The following is a 25,628-nucleotide window of genomic DNA, read 5'->3' on the forward strand; positions in this document are numbered from 1 at the left end:
AAAGAAAAGCATAAGCTGGCGGAGTCATTGCAAAGCTATGCTTTTGCTTTCGGCGCTGGAAGCTCAAAAACATATCCAAAACTATTTGTCCGATATGCGTATACAACAATTAATGAACAGTAGTAGAACCCCTTCCCCAATGAATAATAGTAGCCGTTTTACTCCTTCGCCTTCTTCAAATACGTATTACGTTGAGTCCCCAGAACCTTCACAATCATGTATTGGAGCATACAATACAGTAAATCCCCAATCAGGAAGAGAAAATCCTATAATATTTTGTTCTGTGGTCGTCCATCTTGAGCGAATAAATGAGTTTAACTAATTATTTAGTATTTTTACGTGTAAACGGTTACTTAAAATTAAGTCACTTGAAATTTAGTTAAAATTTAGTTAAGACTTGGCAACTTAATACGTGTAAATCAGCCTATACTTATAGGTAATGTTTCTAATACAAGTATGAATTCTCTATATTATTCCGCCTACATATATGCGCGTCCTTTTCCATCGCTGGCAGAATTAATAGTGACGCGATAAATATCGACCAGACAGTAGACGCTCGATATTTATCGACGATAATTGATACGGATCGTGAATTTTTAGATTTCTAGAAATCCAGCGATCCGTATCACGCTACGTGATACGCCTGTACTACACATCGTGATTCTGGATTACGATCCAAATATCACGATAAATATCGAGCGTGTAGCATTCGCCAATGGACTTGGAAATTCCTAGAAATTTTTGTTTATAACTCTTTCGCACTTGTTTGTTGTGCGGCTTGCCGTCTTGCTTCCGCGGGGAGAGCGAGAGGTCTAAATAATAATAATCTCTAATTACTTTATTCAAAAGTAATTCAAAGACTGTTCGTGACATTCTAGTAAATTTTTTGAATAATATATCATCTAATTCTTTACACAATGAAAATTGCGGCCTCTTTGCCAAAAACGATCGCACCCAGATACGCCTATTCCTTTTCTTTCTTTTTTGTTTTTGATTAATAATAAAAAAAGCGCTACAAGCCGCCGCAGCAAGAACAATGTCATCCATAGCGAGAGAATACTGAAATGCTCGTGTAGGACAGTATTGCCTAGTTGATGAAGTTGCGCCATATCGCTCAATATTGTATTGCGCAGTATTGATGCTTGTTGCTGTTGCCGTAAATTGCTTGATGTAGTCGTGACGTCATAGTTGACGAGTATTGACTGGAATTGAGCAATTTTAGTTGCCCGTGTAAGCCAACCTTTATGTTATATATATTTGATAGAATATGGAATGAATGCAGAAGAATTATTTTGTAAATAAATTAAGTAATAATAATAATAATATAGCCTTTAAATTCCGAAACTCTGTCATTTTATATATCTGAACTTTAATATATTTTCACTCCAGTATATCTCGGAGTTCGGTGTGCCTCTTGGCAAAGGCCTCCTCTAACCCTTTCCACTGTTTTCTATCTTTTGCGACTCTTCTGCAGTTGTAGCCTGTTGTTAGTTTCAGTTCGTCCTCCCATCTCTTAGGTCAAATAAATGAAATACTTTAAGTTAATATTTTCTGTGTTCTTTATTAATATCAACACAATCATATAACAACATCGATACTTTTTTATTTTGAACTAGTTTACTAATATAGTAATGCTATTACTATTACTATTACTATTACATAAAGATCGCACAAATAATCCACACTCTTCGATGTCCATACACAAAAAGCCTTAAACTTCTAAAATTTTTCTAATGCTAACATCTAATAAACTTTCTATTGAGAATAACATTCAGTAATATTTTTTTTTGTATTTAATATTATTAGCCTGGTCGAGGGCAAGAGCGAGTCAAGATCTCTAGATGCGTTTTTAGAATTACGCCGACCGATGGATTCCGACACAGTTTGTCTTTCTGAGACCGATGTCATTGGTCAATATTTTTCGCCAGACAATTTGCATTTAGCGTTGACATAATTTTAATATGAGATCACCTTTACCTTAAAGCTATTATGGTTCTTAGACCATTACACATACTATCTAATATTTTAATAATCTTAAACAGATATATTTAACAACATTGGGGTCGGGATTTATAGGGATTCAATATAAAATTCTAAATTAAAATTCCCTATAAATCGTAAGTAAATGTATGATTGAAACGTGTCATCGGTGGTACCTATTTAAGAATTAAATTAACACAATTAAAAAATAAATGACAAATGTTTAGTCGGATTTTTTATTCTTAAACGAAAAAAGAGATTCTAGAAGTAAAATAAGTCTACAAAATTTGAAAGACTTAAAGTCAACTTCGGACAGTTGGTCCGAAATGCCGCAAACAACAGGGAGGCTAATTAAATCCTCTGTTTTTAGCTGTTGCGGAAGAAGCTAGAACTAATAAATAATGGACGAACATCTAGATATTTTTTAAAATACAATTTCTTATTTTTTAAGAGATAATTGAATCTTAACGCTATTCGATTAAAATTTTTCTACTACATATATGTGTTTTTTTTTTGACAATGGTAATACCCATATATGGCGTAATACAAATTCTCATCTAATTAATAGAACAGCCAAGAATAACCAGTAAAATTTTCAGCCAAGAAATCGAATTAATTAGATTAGAGTTTGTTTTACGTTTTACACGAATTCTAACACAGTTTTTTTTTATTTGCTTCATAACATATGCTAAGGATGCGAAGAGTCCACGATGTAAAGCCAGGTTGGTCGTATATTCGGTTCGAATGAAAGCTATTTATTTAGACAGGTGAATCACGACGGTGTATGTTACCTGAGTTTAAAAAAAGAATACCTTTTAGTTTTAGTTCTAAGATTTTTAATTATGATTGCTTATCATGCTAAAGCTTATAATGCAAAGAGTTAATAATTCATCCTTTGAAGCAGTATTCAGTCCAACCAGTATCGGGTAATGGAGGCCTGCAAAATAACTCTTTGAGGCAGACGACAGTGCGTTACTTAGAAGGGCTCACACGTGGGGTCCCCTTTTTGTGGAGGGGGCTATCGTTCAGAGGAGTTGTTCGTACTAATACCTGCAGCTGAGTTTCATTATCGGACGTCAAGGCAGAATACCATCGACGTTCGTCGTTCAACAACTGAGCGTTTTCTAAGGCAGTTTTTGCCGCGCATCATCACTATTTGGAACCAGCTGCCGACTTAAGTATTTCCGAACCAATTTGACTAAGGGTCCTTCAAGAAAAGAGCGTACCAATTCTTTAAAAGGCCGGCAACACACTTGCGCGCCTTCCGGCAATGTGAGTGTCCATGGGCATGTACGCCCATACTAGGTATCACTAAACATCAGGTGAGCCTCCAGCAAGTTTGCCGCCTATTACATAAAAAAAATCAAGTGTATGAAGTAGTAATATAAGTAAGACTTACCACTCATATCGGTCATAGGGATTTCAACTTCGGGCTCCTCTTGGCGGCATCCCGACAAGCTGTTACAAGATATGACAAAATCCTCGTTATCCAAGCAGTGAGAAGTAGCTGAGAGCACTCCCTGTTTGAAAAGTTTTAATTATTATTCTGATATTGGTTTGGCTGGAAATTCAAAGAAATTCTTTGTAAACGAGCACCTGACCCCTGAAAACAAATATCTGCTAAAAGAGGTTAAAACAATGGCTACGAACAAAGGTTACAAATTCGTTTGGGTCAAAAACTGTTGCATTTTTTTAACGCAGAAACGAAGAGTCCCCAGCGATTACAATAAATTCGGAGCGGGATTTATCAAAAATTTCTTAGATTCTACTTTGCATTTGTATTTTTATTATTTAAGCAATTATTTTATGGCATCATTCGTGTATTTTTCAGTGGTTTTAGCAGTGCTTTGTTTCTTGATTTACAATTTCACAGTAATACAGAATTCGAGATCTTCCTACCTACATAAAAATGTTTGCATAAACGTACCGACGTTTTTGCAAACATTTGATTTTTCGTTAAATGTTGGATAAAACCCTAACCATATTCTATCAAAACGTGCGAGTCTTACGGACGAAAACGACTGAATTTTATCGCAATCTACTCTTATCTACTTTTGATATTGTTTTAATAACTGAATCTTGGTTAAGCGATAAGTTTTACGACAGCGAACTTTGTGGGGGTAATTATACTATGTTTCGGCGTGATAGAACTAAAGAAACATCACATAAAAAATATTGGCGAGGTTTGTTAATTTATATATCTCCTAAATTGCAGGCTTATGAAAGACCTGAATGGAACTGCGCTAACGTCGAAACTTTGTGGCTTACTATACCAGAAAATTCACTTGGAGCTAATGGTCGGCGTAATCTTCATATTGGATTGGTCTATATACCTCCCGATTCTAAGCAGCCGCAACGACTTATGACGTTTATTTCCTCATTCAGTCATATAACTGACCAAACCCAAATGATTACTTCATAATTGTTGGTGACTTTAATCTTCCTATCATTAACTGGTCTCCCACGGGACCTATTATTTTAAAGCAGGGTACGACCCAGTTACAAGAAATCTCCGAAGATTTCATAAAAAAGTTAAATTCTTCTGGCCTAACACAACATAATTATATTCCCAATATTTGTAACAATGTGTTGGATTTAATATTAAGTAATGTCTCTCTGGATAATACCAGAGCTGACATAGCATTGGATAAGCCCGATATGCATCATCCCTGTTTAAGTATAGACTATAGATGCAACTGACTTACTTCTGCGCAAAATACCTCCAAAAGTTGGTCGAAAGTATAATTTCTATCGCGGTAATTACGATGCTATTAATCAGGAACTAAGAGAGGTCAACTGGACGCAGCAACTAAATAGGGATACTATCGATGAAGTTACGACAAAGTTTTACGATATTGTGAATAGAATTATTATAAACAATGTCCCAATAAGCCGTAATAAATGCAATAATAAGTACCCCGTGTGGTACTCTTAGTCTCTTATACACATTATAAAAGATAAATGAAAAGCTCACAGACGTTGGAAAATGTATAAGAACCCGCGAGACTATGACGAGTTCTCATTGTTACGTAGTAGGCAAAAGCGTATATCCAAAAAGTGCATGCTATCTTACGAACAGTATGTACAAGATAACATGGCTAAAAATCCTAAGGCGTTGTGATCATACTTAAGAAATAAGAGGCAATGTAAATCTGAGTACCCTAGCATACCGGTACTTGGTGATGAGTCCTATAAATCGGAGCCTGAGATTTGTGATGGTTTTAATAAATTCTTCAACAGCGTCTTCCACTCTCCTGACGATACTTATGACCTACCTGACCTACCTGAGTCAGATATCATATATAATAACATTTACATAACGGAACACGACATCTTTAAAGCTATACTGTATATATTACATAAGCTTTGTCTCCCTTGGAATACGTGGTGATCTTTATAGATGGATTAAGTCATACATAACTAACAGACGGCAAGCAACAGTAATATGCGGGTACAAAAGCATGTTCACTAACATTGCATCAGGAGTACCCCAAGGGTCAATACTTGGCCCATTATTATTTAATGCTTATTTGTACGATATAAAATACTGTTTTCACTTTTCTAAACATCTTATGTTCGCGGATGACCAAAAAATGTTCGTAAGAATAAAATCAATAGATAACTGTAATCAAATTCAACAAGATCTTAATAGGCTAGAAATATACTACAAACAAAATAAACTTTCAATAAATATAAACAAATGTAATAAGATAACTTTTTCGCGTAAAAACAAAAAAATACAATACACTTACAAAATCGATAACACCCCAATAAAACAAGTAAAATTAGTAAAAGACCCGGGAATACAATTATATGAAAAAATGGGCCTATCACAACATATCGATGACATAACAGGCAAAGCGTATAAGCAACTAGGATTTGTCAAGCGGTCATGCAAGACATTTAATAACATACATTGCATTAAAAGCTTATATTTTGCTTATGTTAGAAGCGTGCTGGAGTATGCGGGTGTTATGTGGTCTCCATATTATACAAAGTATAAAAAAGCAGTAGAAAATATACAAAAAAAGTTTGTAAAATTCCTTAGTTTTAAAAAATACCAATGCTTCGATAGTTATGCACATTCTTGCAATTATTTTAATTTAGACTCATTAGAAAGTCGGCGAAGTCAGCAAGACCTGCTTTTTTTACACGCTATTCTTAATGGGCGGATCGATAGCCCCTATTTGCTGTCGTTAATTTCTTTTAAAATTCCTTATCCATATGCGACAAGACACACAAAATTGTTCCATGTGCCTCGTACGAACTCGAATTACCTGCATAATTCACCAATGTTTCGGGTTTTATCTAACTATGACACTAATTATGTGGATATTGATATTTTCCACCTCACCAAAGAACATGTGAACATTTGAAGAGGCGGGAAGAATCTAGTTTTGTTTAGGTAGTGATTCAAAATATTTAGTATTATTTGTTGTTTTAAATATTAAATTTCAGTTTTCTGTATGTATATAGTTTTGTCTATTGATGCGCTTATTTGTTTTATTTTTCGTATATAATATTGTTTATCTATGTAATCTGTTTTGGCTTTCTGTACTGTCTAAGTGTTTGTTTTGTAATATTATGTATGTTAGCTGTAAGATTACTTATAAATAAATAAAAAAACTGTCTACTTATATGATTGCGTGACAATGACCCAGGATGACCACTAGACCCTTGGTCTAGTGGTCATCCTGGGTCAGAATAAACAAATATCACGTTATAGGGGTGTATTAAAATTCAGTGTTAGCCCAAACATAGAAAGGTGTTTAAATATCGTCGTGCCTAGGGCGGTCAGGTGAAGCTGTCCATTTGCACTCTCCAGAGATAATTCAGTCACGACCAAAGTCAAAACCCCATAATATTACAACAATTACTATGTGAATTTTGACATTATTCAAGTGTATTCTCGAAACGGTTACATTCCTACCTAGTAACTTCAATAGGACTTTAATTTCGTAATTCTTAGTAGACATTTCCATACCTACATATACGCACATCGGTACCGCGTTGGGTTGCATTAGTCGATGAGCACTTCAATTATGTTAAAACGGTAGTTTAAGATTTGATTTATAATACATAAATTCAGTGGCGTAACTAGGGCCCGCGGCCAATTCTTTTGATCCTATCATTAAAAAAGGGTCACGTTGTACTCAGTTTAATTGTAATATCTAAACTTCGAGATTTTCAGAGTACTCAATTACACGTTTTATATGTCCCACTAATGGCCATAAGACTCCTCTCTTAGGCGAGAGGGAATGTCTCTAGTCATCACGCTAGCCCAAGCGTATTGGAGACATTATGCAATTCAAAATGTGTAGGTTATGTTTTTGCTTTGGGGCTAATGCGTCCGTCTTGACGGGGTGATTGCGTCTATTGTAACGCAAAAGCCCCATTGTCAAAGGTTCTAAATCTTTTATTTTATGGTAATAGTAGTATATAAATAGGTCAGTGAATTGTTTGTTTTTATTTGATAATAAAGTACGTTGTTTTTTTTAGGTTTTTCAACACCGTGGTTCGGCACTATAAACGAAAAACAACCACTACATATGATCTTCAAACATTAAAACAAGCTGTAGAGGAAGTACGAAGTGGCAAAATAAATTTGTACCAAGCGGCACGTAAATACAATATACCTTGCACGACTATATGTGATCGAATAAATAAAAAAAGAGGTGTCGTAAAAGAAACTCGTGGGCCACCCACCGTGATTGACACAGACAACGAGCTCAAACTAGCTAATGGTCTGCGAGTTATGGAGAAGTTCGGGTTTGGACTTACGTCTAAAGAAACACTGGATTTAGTTAGCATACATGTGATTCAAAATAATTACTTAACCCCGTTTAAAAACAACCGGCCTGGATATGATTGGTTTTCTGTTTTCAAGAAAAGACACAATCTGTCCTTAAAAAAGCCACAAGCAGTGGAGATGTCCAGGAAAGTTGCATGTGACCCTTTTATAGTAAACGAGTACTTTTGTATCCTTGAAGAGGTTTTGAATGAACTGGATTTAAAAGGAAGACCAGAAAAAGTTTGGAATCTGGACGAGTCAAGTTTTGGAAATGACCCTGATAAAACAAAAGTTGTTGGCGCCCGTGGATTTGCCAGTACAAGAACTATCGCATCATCTGGCAAAGATAACGTTACTATCTTGTTTACTGCCAGCGCCGCTGGTGATAAATTGCCACCATTAATTATAAATCGAGGAAAAAATACATGGGACCAATGGATGTCGGAACTAGGTTACATGAATACATCTTATGCTGCTACGCCAAATGGCTGGATAGATTCTAAAGTATTTGAAAAGTATATGTTCAATACTACCGTTATTGCGTTGTTAATTTTTGACGGTCATTCTACTCACATCCAATTGACAATTTTAGAAGAAGCACAAAAACGCGGAGTGACGATTATAAAGTTACCATCGCATGCAAGCCATTTACTGCAACCGTTAGATTTGTCAGTTTTCAAATCGATGAAAAATAGTTGGGACGAAAAACTGGTACAATGGCAACGATTGAAATGACAATGGTAAAAAGTTGCCGAAACATGAATTTAGTCACATTATTGGAGAAGTGTGGCGTGAACTGAATCCTAATATTATACGGAATGGCTTTAGAAAAGGCGGCATATACCCATTCAACAGAGACGCTATTCCAGAAGAAACATTTGACCCTGAGTCGCTAAAAAGATTTACACAATTTAAAAAATCTAGAAAACAAATTCCTTTTTTGAAATATTTGAGTTTGCAAATAGTACTCCACAAGGTAAACAGTAGCCAGGAACCCACAGATCACACTGAATGAAAACAATCAAGGAATGGGATTTAACTTAAACGACTCAAACACACTCAGCACAAACAAGATCAACATTATTGAAGATCGAATTTTGTCTGCTTCAGAAAAAATTTCTTTCGAAACTTTACTATTGCAGAAAATTAAACGAAGTGATGTTTTTGACAGTGAAACTGAAAAAAAATAAAATTTCAAAAGGTTGTGAAGTAATTCCAAGGGAAGAATTTTTAGAAAAAAAAAGAAAAGAAGAGGAAGATAAAGCAAAAAAGAACATTAAAAAACCTACAAAAAAAGATAACAAAGAACCCCATTGCAGCAAGGAAGCCAAACACTCACTAAAGAAGAAGAAGGCTGATAAAAAATCTAAAAAAAGGGCCAAAAAACAAAAGAAGTGTGTTGATTACGACGAAGAATCTGAAGTTGAAACAGATATGCTTTTATGGATCTGATATAAGCTGTGAAGATTTAGATCTTTATGGTGAACATTAGTTAGCGGAAATGTAAGATTTTGATAATTTGTCGCTGTACTCATGCAATGAAAATGTAACTGATGAAGTTTTTTCAAATCGTGACGAAAATATAGTAAGAAATGAAGAATTTGAACCAAATGTTGGCAGAAGGAATCTAGAAGTTCACGACTTGATACTAGTGCGTTTTATAACCAAAAAGTCCGTGAAGTATTACGTGGGGAATATTATTTCTGTTAATGAAAATAATATACCCAACGTGAATTTTTTGAGAAAAATAAAGAACAGTAGGTTTATGTCTTTTCACTACCCAGACGTGGAGGATATATCAGAAGTTAAACATTACGATGATATTGTAATGTTCCTTCAGAAGCCTAATATATCTCGCAGAGGTCATGTTACATTTGACGAAAATTTTAAAAATTACAATATTCAGTGATGTTTCGTACATAAGACAACGAGATTTACGTAATCTTAAGCAAGCAGTGCTGATTTTTAAGTATTGTAAAAAAAGACTGATTTTTTCATAATTATTATCAATATTATAAGTGTTGTTAACATAGAAAAACTTGAAATTCAATTAACTAAAAGATCTCACATGTTTTCGTAACTCTATCTAGTTATGTATTGATCATTACAAATCATAACACTTGTAATTGTAAGGGCAAAATGCTGTCAGACTTTTATTCTAATAAATGGTGTATAATTTTAAGTTGTGGTTTGATTAAAAATTTAAAAAATACTACCTATTAGAAAAAAATATTTGGCACCCCTGGAATCTTGGATGGCGCGAATGCATCTACAAGAAACTAGGAAAATTAGACGCCATAGCCCCGAATATTTTTGCTCAACTACTTAATTATCTTAAACTTGGTGCAGAATTTGGCTTACAAGATAATAAGCTAGATTACTAGTACTGTTATAAATTATCTCTATTTAAATTGTAAATAGCTCTTCCAAACACATGATACATACTGAAAGACGCATTCGCCCCACTTAAGGTAATGGGGCCTAAATATCACAGCTTTTGTAAAAACGTCATTTACAAGTAGAAGTTACTTAAAATACCATGAAATTGCCTTTAATTATAAAATTTGATTAAATTTCCTAACATGTATCATAAGTTATAGCTTATGAGGGCTTATAATATTTTTGTTATAACCAAATATATATGCTATTCAAAGTATTGTGACGCATTAGCCCCGGTTGACTTTACATGAAAAATAAATTACTAGAATTAAAAAAATTGGACAACTCACGATACTTACGAAGATAATAGGAGTCTCTAAGACTCTCTAAGTACATACTTACCTTGAACATAGCGATGACAGCAGAAACTATTAGGCATGACACGTTGAGAGCATACAGACGAGATTGCTGCTTCGAAATCAAGTAGTCCTGAACCGCGTACAGAGGAATCTGGTTAAATAATAAAACACATTAAGCCAACTTCAAAATTTCTACACAATATCATTAAACAGATCGATTCTAGGCTGTCAATTTTTGTATGATCCAAGGAGCTAAAGGCCTCATTATTTGTGCCACATGTTATTGACTTAAGGCTTAGGCTGGATTAAATAGTATATGATGGAAGAAACTTACCAAAATAAGAGAAGCTTTTGCAGATTTCATCGCTGCATCCATTCTGACATGGCGAGGAAATCGTTTGGTCATTTGCTTTTCTATGTAGATTACCATCGCCAGAAGAACTGTTAAAAAACACTTAATTAGATAATGTATAATATTTTTTTTTTAAATTTAAACCGGAAATTATCAGTGTAGGTATACTTTCACATATAGATCGTGTGTGATATTTTTGGAATTGTACAACCATAAAATACAATTCAAATTAATCTGGAACTGTTTCGGAATAACCCCTTTTGTATGGCAATTAAAGTTTACAATAAATTACCAAAAGAATTAAAAGATCTTCCGTCTAGAGACTTTAAAAAGCGACTTAGTGTGTAATACACTAAGTCGCTTTTCGTCGTAAATTTTTGGCTATACATACTTTTATTTATTATTATTGTTATTTTTCCTTTAGACTTTACTTTATTGAAATGAAACTTCTTTATCTCTTCTTCTAGGAAAAAAAATTACCGTCATATTATTTATTATTTTTATTGATTATTGATTATTGATTATTGATTATTTATTATTTATTATTTATTATTTATTATTTATTATTTATTATTTATTATTTATTATTTATTATTTATTATTTATTATTTATTATTTATTATTTATTATTTATTATTTATTATTTATTATTTATTATTTATTATTTATTATTTATTATTTATTATTTATTATTTATTATTTATTATTTATTATTTATTATTTATTATTTATTATTTATTATTTATTATTTATTATTTATTATTTATTATTTATTATTTATTATTTATTATTTATTATTTATTATTTATTATTTATTATTTATTATTTATTATTTATTATTTATTATTTATTATTTATTATTTATTATTTATTATTTATTATTTATTATTTATTATTTATTATTTATTATTTATTATTTATTATTTATTATTTATTATTTATTATTTATTATTTATTATTTATTATTTATTATTTATTATTTATTATTTATTATTTATTATTTATTATTTATTATTTATTATTTATTATTTATTATTTATTATTTATTATTTATTATTTATTATTTATTATTTATTATTTATTATTTATTATTTATTATTTATTATTTATTATTTATTATTTATTATTTATTATTTATTATTTATTATTCGACACTTCATATTTTAATGACAATTAAATTCATTAAATTCCTAACATATCTTCCTTTTTTCTAAGTATCGGTCTCCTAGTCGTCGTCGTCCCTCTAAGTACACACTTTTTTTAGCTTTAGCCGTTACTAACCCGTTGATTATTTTGAGTTTTTTTTTTGTTGATAATTTTTGTAATTCTTGTACTCTACCTTCTGTAGGTGTTTCTTTTTCATTGTTCCACATTAGGGTTGCCTGGAAGAAATCTCTTGTTAGCGATAAGGCCGCCCGTTGCCTTATAACTTTTGTAACATGTTCTTTTTTGTATTCTTGTTATGTGTATGTTTGTGAATAAGGTAATAAAGCATAAATAAATAAATAAAACGAAGTTAGCCGGGTCACCTAGTACTTCATAAATAAAATATAATAGTAATTCAACCTAGGATTAAATTAAAGTATTCACTCTATACTGTACTTACCATAAATAGTTGTTACGTGTCTATGCTTTGAAACTGAAAAATGGGTCTTTAGAAAGCTAATTAAAAATAAACTTACCGGAATCAGCTATTAGAGTTCCATAGTTAAACGCAGATATTATGTAGAAATCGCCTTGGGTTCCGGTCCAGCAGCTAAAAAAAACAACATTTATTTTAGTTTCAATAAATATAGTAATAAACTTTGTTTAATTTTTGAAAAGTAAACGTTCAAAAATCATACAAAAAGAGTTTTTGACTAATCTGTTTCGCTTAAATATTTAAATTACCATTTGTCGTCGAGGTTATGTCGACCTCTCATCAAGGGCAAAGTGGAATGGCGGAGTGTAGTTGCGACTTGCATGTCTTCCAAATCCATGATATCCAAAAACCGTGCTACTAGTCGAAGTAGTATTCTATGTAACTCCACTAGAGTTACATAGAATAGTGGAAACATCATAGCATTCTAAATAATTAAAATAGGGAAATATTTAAAGTGAAGAATTTGTTGCTCAATGCTCGCGCGCTTGCACTAACGGGATTTCGGCATCTCACGCCCCACATCCGATTACATGAACCACAATCCAGTTGGCCACGGAACAGACGTTAATATTCAAACTTGAACTTGAAATCGCAATTTATAGATATATATACCCTAAATGCTACTACAAGAAGAAGTATTATTAAATAATATACATTTTAATGAAATTGGAATACTATATAGTTTAGAATACTACATTTTAAACAGGCAAATTTCTTATTTAAATCTAGTTTGACCAACATCATCGTTATCAAATATTTTATGGTTGATAACAATATATTGGCAATTTGTCGAGACAAAAAAAAAATCATAACTCATTTTAAAACCAAACATTTACTAAAATGCAAGTATTAGTGTGGTTGGTGCAAAAAGCTTTTATGGCGATATTTTCGCATACCGAACTGTTTGTCAAAAAATATGACATGTGTCACATACCATACCTTATGACATATATAGACATACCTTAATAGGTAACATCAAATAAGGCTTTCAGTTCTTGAATATTCCGACCTTTTTATATTATATATTTAAGGTTTATTCTGTTTAGAATTGCTTGTAAATTATACAATTAAGAATAATAATAATTCTGTTTTAAATTTATGATGTACGCAATTTTTTTATGTTACTTTCGCTAGAGGCACGCATAGCTGCAGTGGCGGATTTATAGATTTGCCGCCCGTAGGCTATTCAATTTTTGCCGCCTCTAAATTTTGATATCTTAGTCCACAATCATATCAATTTTCTATCAATAAAATTCCAACTTTATAATTTGTGCTCCATCATCCTCGTTACATCAACTTTTCCCATATACATAGTTATTTTTATTGAGAACGATGGTACCGTGTTAGATCCTTGATTATTTTTACAGCAAAGAATTATCAAAAACATTATTTTAAGGAAAAAATATCTAAAATATATAAAAAATTGCAGCTGAGTATTGTTTTATCTTATTATAATTAATTCATTCCGATTGGCATTTTCTGAAAAAATGGCTTTGCGAAAAAGTTATCAAATCTACTGATGTAAACATTTAATTTAAATAATTCGTGTAGGACATGAGCGCTTAAGGCCTGCTCATTTGGATTTTCTAAACTTTTCTTACTGCAAATAAAGTAATTAACTGATAAAATGTATCAATTTTCTAATGAGCATATTGTCTCACTTCATATTTTGTGGAGGGAATTTTTTTATTGTCAAGTCATAGTCGTTCAAATATCAGTTATTTGATTAATATGATCTCTATAAGATATTGAACTAGTTTTTTATTTAATAAAAATTAGTCAATTTTAGTCAGTATTTTTATTAGACCATCGATATTATATCGATTGAATTGGGTAAGCAGATCTCATAATTATTAGGTACACGAACAAAAAATTATAGCAGTTATCAGTGAATATATGTAAAAATTACTAAATTTCGATTATAATATCGAATCGCGATATTCTAAAAGTTCATAATCATTAATGGTTAATCAGTAAACGCTTGTTTTAATTGTTCATGCAGAGATGTTGAAATATTTATTAATTAGCACTGTATATGAGAATATTTCGATTTTTAATTTCTCTCCAATTTTCGAAATTCGTATTATGTGTGTGTATCATATTTTTTTTTAAATTTGTAAACCGAAATAAAAAATTTATGAACTAAATTTGGCGCCCCTTAAAATTTGCCGCCCTAGGCTCCAGCCTTCTCAGCCTGCTGGTAAATCCGCCACTGCATAGCTGACACAAGAATTTGTTTATTAGTTTACCTAATACTACCTACCAAACACGTTAAAATAATTTAATGATTTTTAGTTGTCAGGTTAATTTTAATCGTATTTGCAAAGTAATACCAGTTAAGATCAAATTATTTAAAAACTGTTTGATGTGTGGTGCCCGCGTTACTCTTGTGTCACTACCCTCAATAAAAGCTATTACTAATAGGGATGCCGACTCCTACAAAATGTTTTTGAATTATTAGTTTCTATATTATATTACTAGTTTGCTGCCAGCGATAAAGGAACATTGCCACAGGGGCCAAACTTTTTTTTTTTTTATTAATCTGTATTATTACGTTGTAGTTTAAGAATATTCTAAATACTGTATACTTGATCATTGTTCCTATATCAAAGCTTGGTAGTTAAAAAATTTTGTGGGAATAGATAAAATCGAAGCTTAAAAGTACGTAGCCCTTTTATAGGTTAATTTAGAATTGTTATTATATTTTTTAGTAATTTTTGTTGAACAATAAACCATATTAATTTATTTTTATAAGACTTGTGCACAATTACTAATAAATCCTACTGCTAGGTGTATTACATGTTTAAATGTTCTGACATGTACGTACAATTGTGTTTAAAATGTCATTATATTCTTTTGCAACTAAATTTAACGGGTCGTAGCGGATGAAAGAAATTTGACCTGGATACCTTTAACCCTTATCAAAATAATTATTTAAAATTAAACAAATATACAATAATTACAATTTTTATAACCTATATCGTAATAAAAAAAATTGAAAATTAGATTAGAAAAAAAAATTAGATTTAAGTTGGCGCCTGGTAGAAAGTACCGGTGACTGGTGCTTTCCTCGCTCAACGAATAAGTATCGCAATACAGCGAGGAAATCTTGCCAGCGTTAATGCCCGCCTTGCGCCCACCTTGCCGCCGACCGGAACGGACCCATTACGGACTCCGCTATACTCGTAACGATGATTTTTAATGCCAAAAGGACCAAATTTTTAAAATTTGTGTTAATTTTTTTTTAACTATATATTAGGGTGGGCCAAAAGAAATAAATCTAGTTATTCGTACAGGCACAGCGTCAAAAAGGTGCTAAATGGCGTATATTATTGATACGTAAAGTTGAAATACATATAATTATTTTAAATTTTATTGCCTCCGGATTGAGATAGAATTTATTAAAAATTGTAATTTTTGAGCCCATGTTGCGATTTTTTTCTTCACTTTATTTAAATCTTTATTCGCGCTTATTTGTTTTTAAAAAGAATAGTGCATCTTTTGTTTTGTTTAGTTCGAGGACAAAAGTGTAAAGAGGGGTTGGCACCAGTGTGGTGTGGTGTTAGATGTGACGAGAAACGCACAACTTATAGCAAAGACAATCTATGTCTGCACGCATTACGTAATTGAGTGCAGTCACTTTTTAACGACTTATTAAGAATGAAAATATATACGAGAAAATGTTGGAATTATCCGTTATTTGTTAGTCTATGTGATTTGAAAGACAACATATTGCCCACATATGAAGATGTGATGAAATTGTATGGGTGAACCCGACATAAGCTAAAATTCGGGAAATAAAGAAATTGAGGGTATTGTGATTGCAAAACTAATAGAAATGTGGACGAAATCATCTATTCCTACAGTTGAACCTAAACAAATGAAGGAAATGCTGGAATCATATCATTTAAAATGCAAAAATTTGCTAAAATCTCACCCAAAAAACCTAGATTTAAGATCGAAGATTTTCGTCATGGAATGACGTCTTGACTTGCAAGTGTCGAGATTTGCCCCTTTTTGGGGTAAAAAGTACCTGCAAGAAAACACAGCTTCATAGTAGATCGACGATCCGCGAGAAAAATGGTAATTGGTAGTATAGATGTCGACACAACAAAACAGATGACAAAATTAGTTATTTCAACATATTGACGGCAGTACGTCTGAGCCCCAAACATTTTCAGAGGAATTAGTAAGCAGCTTAAAATCTGTGAGAGGGTTCCATAACTCAGTTTACTCCTATTCCTACGAACCTACTGGAGCTTTCTGTTAGTACAGACCAGAACTACTTGTACAGAATAGTCGAAGCAGTTTCAACAGGCACATTTCCCAGCAATTTAGCGAACAAATTACCAGGCATAATGTCTCATGCCCCATGGTTAACTAACGAGACAATAAGATTTTGCGTCTGTATGCTAAAGTAGAGACTCGTTCTGAAAATCTCTTTAAACGAATGTGATGAATGAAGCACTCTTGCAACGTAAGCTGTTAAGTTTTACGCGCCGATATGGTTTTCCATAAAAACTCTTTCAAGCTGTAATGATGGATCGAGGCCCTTCTGTAAACTTATTGAGTAAACGCAATATGCACCAACAGCATTGAAGGCTGTTATTGACGCACCCAGAAAATACTTGAATTGTTAACAGACCCCAGCTGAAAATTCGCGAATTAGCTGCACGTCGAATTTTGAAAGTTCAGCTCATGTTAGATCAGCAATATTAAAACCACTGTGTCTTTTTCAGTTACCAAATATTACATTTGACGCAATAGCATACTACGACCTTTTGAATTGGCAGAAAAGTTTTACTGAACCACCGCTATTAAAATCTGTTACCGAAAAAAATTCTATTATTTATTGAGCAGAAAGGAGAAGGAGAACCGGATTTACTACGTCTATCTTGTCACAATCAAGCAGTAGAAAGAGCCGATAAAGCCGTGACAGAAGTTTCAGCCACTATATGCGATAAACCATCAAGAGAGGGATTCATAGACGCCCAGCTAGATTGAAGGAAAGCGATGCGAAAATTCGACAGCAAGAAGGATTTTAACGGCACCTAAACATTTCAATTAAATAATAATTTAGCTAATGAGAATTGTTATTACTCTATTTTCATATTCCTCTATTAATAAACAAAAGATTCTTATGATTTTCGGTCTTTATATTAAAAACAAAAGATCTTTGCTTGTCAATATGCAATGGCCCTTTTTTAATATATTTTTTTAATTTTCACATGACTCCGGAGGCAGAAGATTAATTCCGAATGCTATCAAACTCCGTACTCTATTTACAGTCACCATTTAGCACCTTTTAGTCACTGTGCTCCTATAAAAACCAAACTTTTTTTTTTCTTCATACATATTTGACCCACCCTACTATATATAACCATTATATTTTATTATTCATCCCTGTATGTTTTTACTACTATAATGTGGTGGTGGTAAAGGGAAATGAGAGTTTTTCTTAAAAGGCCGGCAACGCACTCGCGAGCCCCCTGGCATTAAGTGTCCATATATCACTTAACATCAGGTGAGCCTCCTGCCCGTTTGCCCTATGTTCTATAAAAAAATAGACGTCTCTTTCCCCTTACCTCTCATTCAAGAAACATTTTTATATATCATGCAAATTTCAGTACAGTGCCATCTCGTCGCTTGTAGCGTTTGATATTGATTATCGCTAAACATTATAAAAACTGGTTTGTTGCAATGTCATTTACTGATATGTATTATGTACCCATTAAAGATTTCATGATTAGCTACTAAAATATGAAATTAAAAAAAGGTTTCAACTAAATTGTTTATGTTGTAAGGACGTGATATAACATTTAATAACACTTCGCAATGATATCTCAATTTTATTTTTTGATGTAATCAAGAATTTCTGCTTATAGTGGCCATTATCTGGCCTAACTGGCTTTTTGGCTGTTATGCTCCCCTCAACTGCGCGATTTCATGTGTGGACATGTGAATTGTGAGACTCAATTACTGAACTCTACCCACTAAAAACCTACGCTGAATAGGCATAATATGATATTAATAGTCGTGATCATTAACTTGCCTTTTAAGAAAATTAATGAAAATAAAACAGATACAGAGATCTGGGGCCAAACCGTTGTAGCCATTGTTTTTATTTTATAAATTTTTGTACGAAGTACTTGAATTGCGTATTTGGAACTAAATGCAAACAGGAATATAGATCAAATAGAATTAATGTTTTGAAAATCGAGAAACTTTATTCGTACTAAGGACAGATAAATATATATAAAATGCAATGGCGTTTGTGTTTATTGCAGCTATAGCATGAATTCGCGATGCACAGCGTTGACTAGAGAGTGATGGCTGATTTACACAGGGTCAGTAGACAAGTCAGTCGCAGCGCCAATGTCGGCGCCGCGACTGACTTTAACTGTTTACATGAAGTAAGTAGTAGTGGTGCGTTTCTCACGATGACCACACGTGTGTGAAGTCAGTGGGAAAAATGAATTCGCGAAAACAACTGAAACGACGATTTAATTATTTGTTGAAAAATTTATCAATTTTGCTGTTAAATGAGTTAATAGAAATTGTAGAAAATGAGATAACTAAAAATAAACGACAATGGGTAAGAAAATGGATTGACGATAGAAACGAAACTGGTGGCTCTGCTTTGTCGCTGAAGCAATTGCGATTTGAAGATCCTGCTGAGTACAAACTGGCCATATAATTGCACCAATTTTAAGGTTTCGTCTTCGCTAAGCTTCATTTTTATCGCCAGCGAAAAATACAGGGTCACTCTACAACGCAGCGGCAGTGACTAACCACGCACTGACTTGTCTGTTTACACGGGGTTTATTTGACTCACACGGGGGTGCGCGGGTGGCGGGGGGCGCCAACTGACTTTAAAATATTCGTGTCCGAATATTCAAGTCAGCGCTGACTTTAAGCCACTGCACTGACTTCAAATCAGTTTACACAGGGTTTTTTTCGGGTCAGCACTGACTTGCCTCGAATTTGTAGTCAGTTACTGACCCTGTGTAAATCAGCTCTGAGAGCCAGCCAAATAAACCCCGTGTAAACAGACAAGTCAGTGCGTGGTTAATCACTGCCGCTGCGTTGTAGAGTGACCACGTTTTTTTCGCTGGCGATAAAAATGAAGCTTAGCGAAGACGAAACCGTAAAATTGGTGCAAATATATGGCGAAAACGAGTGCCTTTGGGATATTAAATCTCTAAATTACCGCAATGAAGAAATGCGGTCAACAGCGTTGTTTATTTTTAGTTATCTCATTTTCTACCATTTCTATTAACTCATTCAACAGCAAAATTGATAAATTTTTCAACAAATAATTAAATCGTCGTTTCAGTTGTTTTCGCGAATTCATTTTTCCCACTGACTTCACACACGTGTGCTCATCGTGAGAAACGCACCACTACTACTTACTTCATGTAAAGAGTTAAAGTCAGTCGCGGCGCTGCGACTGACTTGTCTACTGACCCTGTGTAAATCAGCCTTGAAGTAAAAACTACGCTCCAAAGTTCCCAATCCCATAAGACAGAACAATAAAAAAGTCGGAGAATTAACCAAATTAATACAAATTTCGATTAGATTCATGGCGAATTGGAATAATTATTTGAGATTTTTGAGGACCATTGCTTTCAAATGACGTGTATTAAGTTGTAAAACGGTTATCGAATAGATTTTTTTGGTTAACAGCTTTAACAAAGTATAATCGTTGGGAACCCTATCACTGAGGTCTTTGCAAAGATGCCGTTTCCCTAAATCAATCCCATCGAAACATCACTTTAAAACCATGCTTTAAAAGATATGAGACTCACCTTTCCGTGTTTTCTGAGTAGAAAATGCGGGTCATGGAATAAATCGACACTACAATTGCAGGTATGCCCCACCCTATTAAGGCGAACGGCAAAAATGAGTCCTTCATCCTGGACTGCACCTGTAAAAAAATAAAGGCATAAAATTTAATTTAATTTAATTTTCTCTTACATAAAACGTAGAAAACTCGTTATGGCATTTTTTTATAGTTGAAGTATATCGTTGCAATATATACATTAACGTAAGGAAAATGTAAATAATTAAGAAACCTATTTTTCCATACTTTATAATGGTATTAATCGCTTATACGAGTACTGGGAATAAATAAGGCGCAACTGCGTTTCTCTGTGAATACAAAAGAAATAAAGTGCCCTGTAAACGATCAAATTGTTTGTCAAATTCTACGTGTTTGTCAAATTATTTGATAGTGTACTGCTGTGTTTGAGGCGTTTGTCAAACAATCTACGTGTTTGTCGTGTTTAGTGCCCTGTAAACGATCAAATTGTTTGTCAAATTTTACGTGTTTGTCAAATTATTTGATAGTGTACTGCTGTGTTTGACGCGTTTGTCAAACATTCTACGTGTTTGTCGTGTTTGATGAAAATCTGGATTGATGTCGAGTTTGAAACAAGATCTCACTCGTTATATTGACATCAAGGAGGACGCTACGCTCAGTGACAATATGAGTGTCAATATTACTAACAAAGAATTTATGTTGCATTTCATATCTGTTTATCCTGATTTTTTGTAAACCTATTTCTTTTTAGTAAACCTATGTTATTTTGTATATCTTTTAGCAAGAAATAAAAGGCTTTTTATTTTATTTATTAAATAAAACCGTATGGAGTATAGTCAGTCAATCTTCAAAAGTTTTATGGTCCATGCGCAGGAAGTTTGCGTAGTCTTCAGGTTCTGTACGCAATATTTCCCGTAGCAAATTCTCGTGGGTATATTTATCTCTTAATTTCAACCATTCTCGACTCCATCGTCTTATTTTTTTTGTCTTGATACACAGTGCTAGAGTCAATGCCAAAAATGCGTCATCTGAATTACTCGCGCTCGGCACGGCGACGTCACGTCACGAAAGGAGAATACTACTAGAAATTTAACAAATTTGATAGATATTTGGTTTGATCGTCTAAGCTATTGTTTGATGAAAACGTGAAGTTTGACAAACAAGTTTGTCAAGCAAATTTGATCGTTTACAGGGCACTTAAAGTGCATGTATATTATATATATCAATAATAGAATTGATCAGTGTTGCCATAGTTACTAAGGTCAAGGGAAATCCTGATAGCACCAATTATTTTTTTGTATGTGCGCATAGAATAAAAGTTGCTCATGCAGGCAAATGTCATGAAAAGCCTGCATGTCGTAGACCCAAAAATCAACGACAAGTGTCAGGCACAGTCGGCCTCCTACTTGTTTATAAGAAAATAAAATCCAAAAACATATTCCCCTAAATATTCATGTTTTATACTTACGATAACAACCGTCTGGTAGATGTTTACGGCCTCAGCAAACAGCCAGAAATGACTCGCCAAGTTAGAGTAATTAGTGATGTTGTGTGTAAGCTGGCACCATATCTATAAAAAGAAGAAACACCATTACCACAAACAGTTCAAAGGTTTGAGTTGAAGCGACTTGAACATAGGTAGCTTTTATATAATGACAACAGTACTCGAGAACTTTGTAACAAGAGCTTTCAAAGATTTTCATTCACATTTTACTGTTAATTTTTTATTACGAGTACTAAGGGACTATCTAATTAATGGTACTGAAAGGAAGAATATAACACAACAAATAATACAAGCGTCAAACAAAGATTGAATTATGTGATTGTGAGCGTGTCAACGCGTGTTTATGTTATAGTCTAGTCAACAAGTTGAAAATGGTACAAAATAGAGATACTGCTCTTAAAATTATGTGCGATAGCTCATTGGATCCGGAATGACGTCTAGAAAAATGTGCCAAGAGCGTGTATTAGCACATAAAAAAATTGCAAAAGTTATAAACAATTAAAGATGGAAAAAAATGGCATTTCGTTTTTTGCCAATATTTAATAAACTATTAATATTTAAGAAATTTCAAAAAAAGATTCTGAAAGAGGAGGAAATTTCCAATAAAAAACTTTAAACAACATTACTTGGATTTTTTAGTTTTTGTTTAAGTAAAAAATTGTTATAAACAAAGTATAAATATTTTATTAACTTTTAATGGCACGATCTTGTTAAGTATGAATGTAAGAAAGGCTCTACAAAGCGAAATTTTTTTACGACCATTTACTAAACATTTTTTTTCACTTACAATTAAGACGGTAGTTCGAGAAAATTTCGTTAGTTAACAATCGTTTAACTTGTTGAAAAATTAATTTTATGTAAAATTTCCAACGGTAATAAATTAATTATAGTGTTCAGAACATACCATAATTTTTTCAAATTTAAAAAAAATATTCAATACCTTAAATAAATTAATTAATGTGCCGTAGTCGCTTTTGACGCCACGCGCGAATCCTAAAAATGTCACGCGCAGACCTATTTTCAGCGTTAAATTAAAATTATAAATAATGGAGATAGAGTTCCGGGAGCTTTTTTATTGGAAATTTCCTCCTCTTTCAGAATCTTTTTTTGAAATTTCTTAAATATTAATAGTTTGTTAAATATTGTTAAAAAACGAAATGCCATTTTTTTTTTCATCTTTAATTGTTTATAACTTTTGCAATTTTTTATGTGCTAATACACGCTTTTGGCACATTTTTCTAGACGTCATTCCGGATCCAATGAGCTATCGAACATAATTTTAAGAGCAGTATCTCTATTTTGTACCATTTTCAACTTGTCGACTAGACTATTAATCGCAAGCCGTTAAGCTATAGGTATGCTAGTTAAAGTCGATTGTATTAAAGAAATATATTAACTTACCGGGTTAAATAACACCACTTCTGGGTCCCGTATCACGTTTATATACCATGTCATAGTCATGATGTTTTTGAACAAATTAGCAAGGAATAAGTTGAAATGGATCACGCGAAACCAGTCCTTCCTTTGAAGAAAATTCATTTGTTAGTCATAGTAAAAATTAAATTGCAACATCTATTTTAACATCTTATTCCTAAAGGTGTGGCTAGAGACTAAAGAGGGGTGAGATTGTAAAATAAGAGACTAGACGACAGCAAGTTTAATTTTTTTATGATCGACAACATGTCTGGTCCAAGCACAGATACGTGACAGTACCAGTCGCGATCCATTTTACCAATTACAAAACAATCGCACCGTGGTTTCGACTTTTATTTGACATTTTCACCCACAGAAATTATCTCGATACAAAGCAACAGGCTTTGTATCTCTGCTCGAGATGTAGTATGTAAATTTAAGGACTATTTCATACCGTCAATCAAAAATCTCATTTCAAGCGCTATACAGACAATATTGATTTGAGAGCGCTCAAGACAAGATTGTGGATTGAGATACAATTTAGAAGACCTAAGACTACACTATCACTATCGTATCGGTCGCATTGAATTTTTAACGCTTTTAAAGTAACTAACGTAAGCGAAGATGTCAAATACAAACTGGATCGGCAAGCTAATGAAGGCATTGGAAATATCTAAAGATACAATGCCTTCCCTCTGTGAACTATCTCCATGGTCCTCTGTGAAATGTCTCCTTTGGGTCAATAATTGCTGCAATAGTCGGTTGACCAGCCCTAATCTCGTATTTAGCCCCAATGGCCCCAGAAAAGTGATAGGCGCACAGCTACTAAGCTGTTGCCAGCCTCGTTAAGGAAGATAATTGGGCTGTATGTTGATCGGGAGTCCATCAGATTTACCGTTACGAAAACAAAGTAGCCTTATTTCGTCGAACTTGCTTATATGGAAACAGAATGAAAAGTTCCTGTAATTGTCCCGTTAGATATTCAAGGGCAATCGCTAAAACCCGACCGTGGACTCTATCTGGACTAGGACCTCTTCTTCGATCTTATCTCGGATAACTATAGTATTCATTTCCACGTCGGTAATCAACAGAACTTCTTTATCTATTTCAATAACGTGTGCATCAGCCACTAGGAGGAAAAGTCAGAGACAGCAAGGCAAGCAAATCTGGTACAACTATAATTCCACCCGTATAACCTCGACGTCCGTCGTTACACAACTGAGCACCACCACTATGTGGAACCAGTTGCCCACTGAAGTATTTTTGTACCAATTCGACTTAAGGTCCTTCAAGAAAAGACCGTACCAATTCTTAAAAAGCTGGCAACGCACTCGCGAGCCCTCTGGCATTGAGAATGTCTTAACATCAGGTGAGCCTCCTGCCCGTTTGCCCCCTGTTCTATATAAAAAAAGAGACAACTTACCGAAAAACCACGGAAATCAAAAGCGCCATAATCATGATAAATGTCGCGAGGCCGTAAGAACCCACGTAGAAAAAGTGTCCTAGGTTGCGCATCTGTAATCACACCAATCATTAAGTCATCCATTTTCATTGTTTAGTTTTTTAACAGCAAAAAAAAATGGAAACATTTGTTTAGAAGTTATAATGCGGATCGAGGAAAATGCCAATCCGATCAAATAGTGACAAAATTCATTATTTACAATGAAAGCTATATATACTATGGGGATTTGAACAAAATTACATAATCTGCCTTGCGATTCTGTAACTCACTTTTCGAACTCACAGAGCGGTTTTCACAGCGGCGGTCGCGCTCAAATCAGTCGTAAAGCAGTAATTTTACGATTTGGCTTTCTGATAAACAATAAACTACAAGCTCCCTCCTGATCAGAATGCCAAATCATAAAATGACTGCTTCTCGACTGATTTGAACGCGACCGCCGCTGCGAAAACCGTGAGAGTTCGAAAAGTGAGTTACAGAATCGCAAGGCAGGTTTGAAAATAGCCTGCAAAATGATAAAAAATCATCATGTTCTTTTAATACGTATCTACTTTGCACAGAAATTTTTAGAAGATCCTTGATTTTTAACGGATGTGCCGCCAGTACTACTCTCTCATACAAAATTAACTCCCAAATATTAAAAATTTCTTGTAATTCAAGATTTTTTTTGTTTTTTTTTTGTTGACAAAAACAGATATAGTCGTCCAAACACGTACGTGCGTACACCCAAACAGCCCGGTGTAACATGAACCACTGTCCCGGCCGGCGCACGGTGGACGTGTCCCGGCCGAGGCCCGGCCCGGTCGCGACACGGTGTACCGTGAATCATCCTTTATTGTGCGTGTGTCTGACATATAAGACCTACTAAGAGAAAAAAACAAATGATCCCGAAACAGATTCAGTAATCTCTGGCCCAAACCTAAAAGG

General features: G+C 33.5%; 1 protein-coding gene across 1 annotated transcript; it reads right to left on the bottom strand.

The window, feature by feature from the left end:
• Positions 1-1,535: 1,535 nt before the first annotated feature.
• Positions 1,536-24,834, bottom strand: LOC125062739 (calcitonin receptor-like). Its single transcript, XM_047668840.1, has 9 exons — positions 24,666-24,834; positions 23,231-23,351; positions 21,794-21,895; positions 20,312-20,430; positions 12,544-12,617; positions 10,844-10,950; positions 10,553-10,660; positions 3,380-3,500; positions 1,536-2,771 (listed from the first exon to the last, which is right to left on the bottom strand). Exons 1-9 carry the CDS (start codon positions 24,755-24,757, stop codon positions 2,740-2,742), a joined length of 876 nt encoding a protein of 291 aa, XP_047524796.1. The 5' UTR covers positions 24,758-24,834; the 3' UTR covers positions 1,536-2,739.
• Between the last annotated feature and the right edge of the window lie 794 nt (positions 24,835-25,628).

The sequence above is a fragment of the Pieris napi genome, chromosome Z (assembly GCF_905475465.1).
Source record: "Pieris napi chromosome Z, ilPieNapi1.2, whole genome shotgun sequence".
Classification (NCBI taxonomy): Eukaryota; Metazoa; Arthropoda; class Insecta; order Lepidoptera; family Pieridae; genus Pieris; species Pieris napi.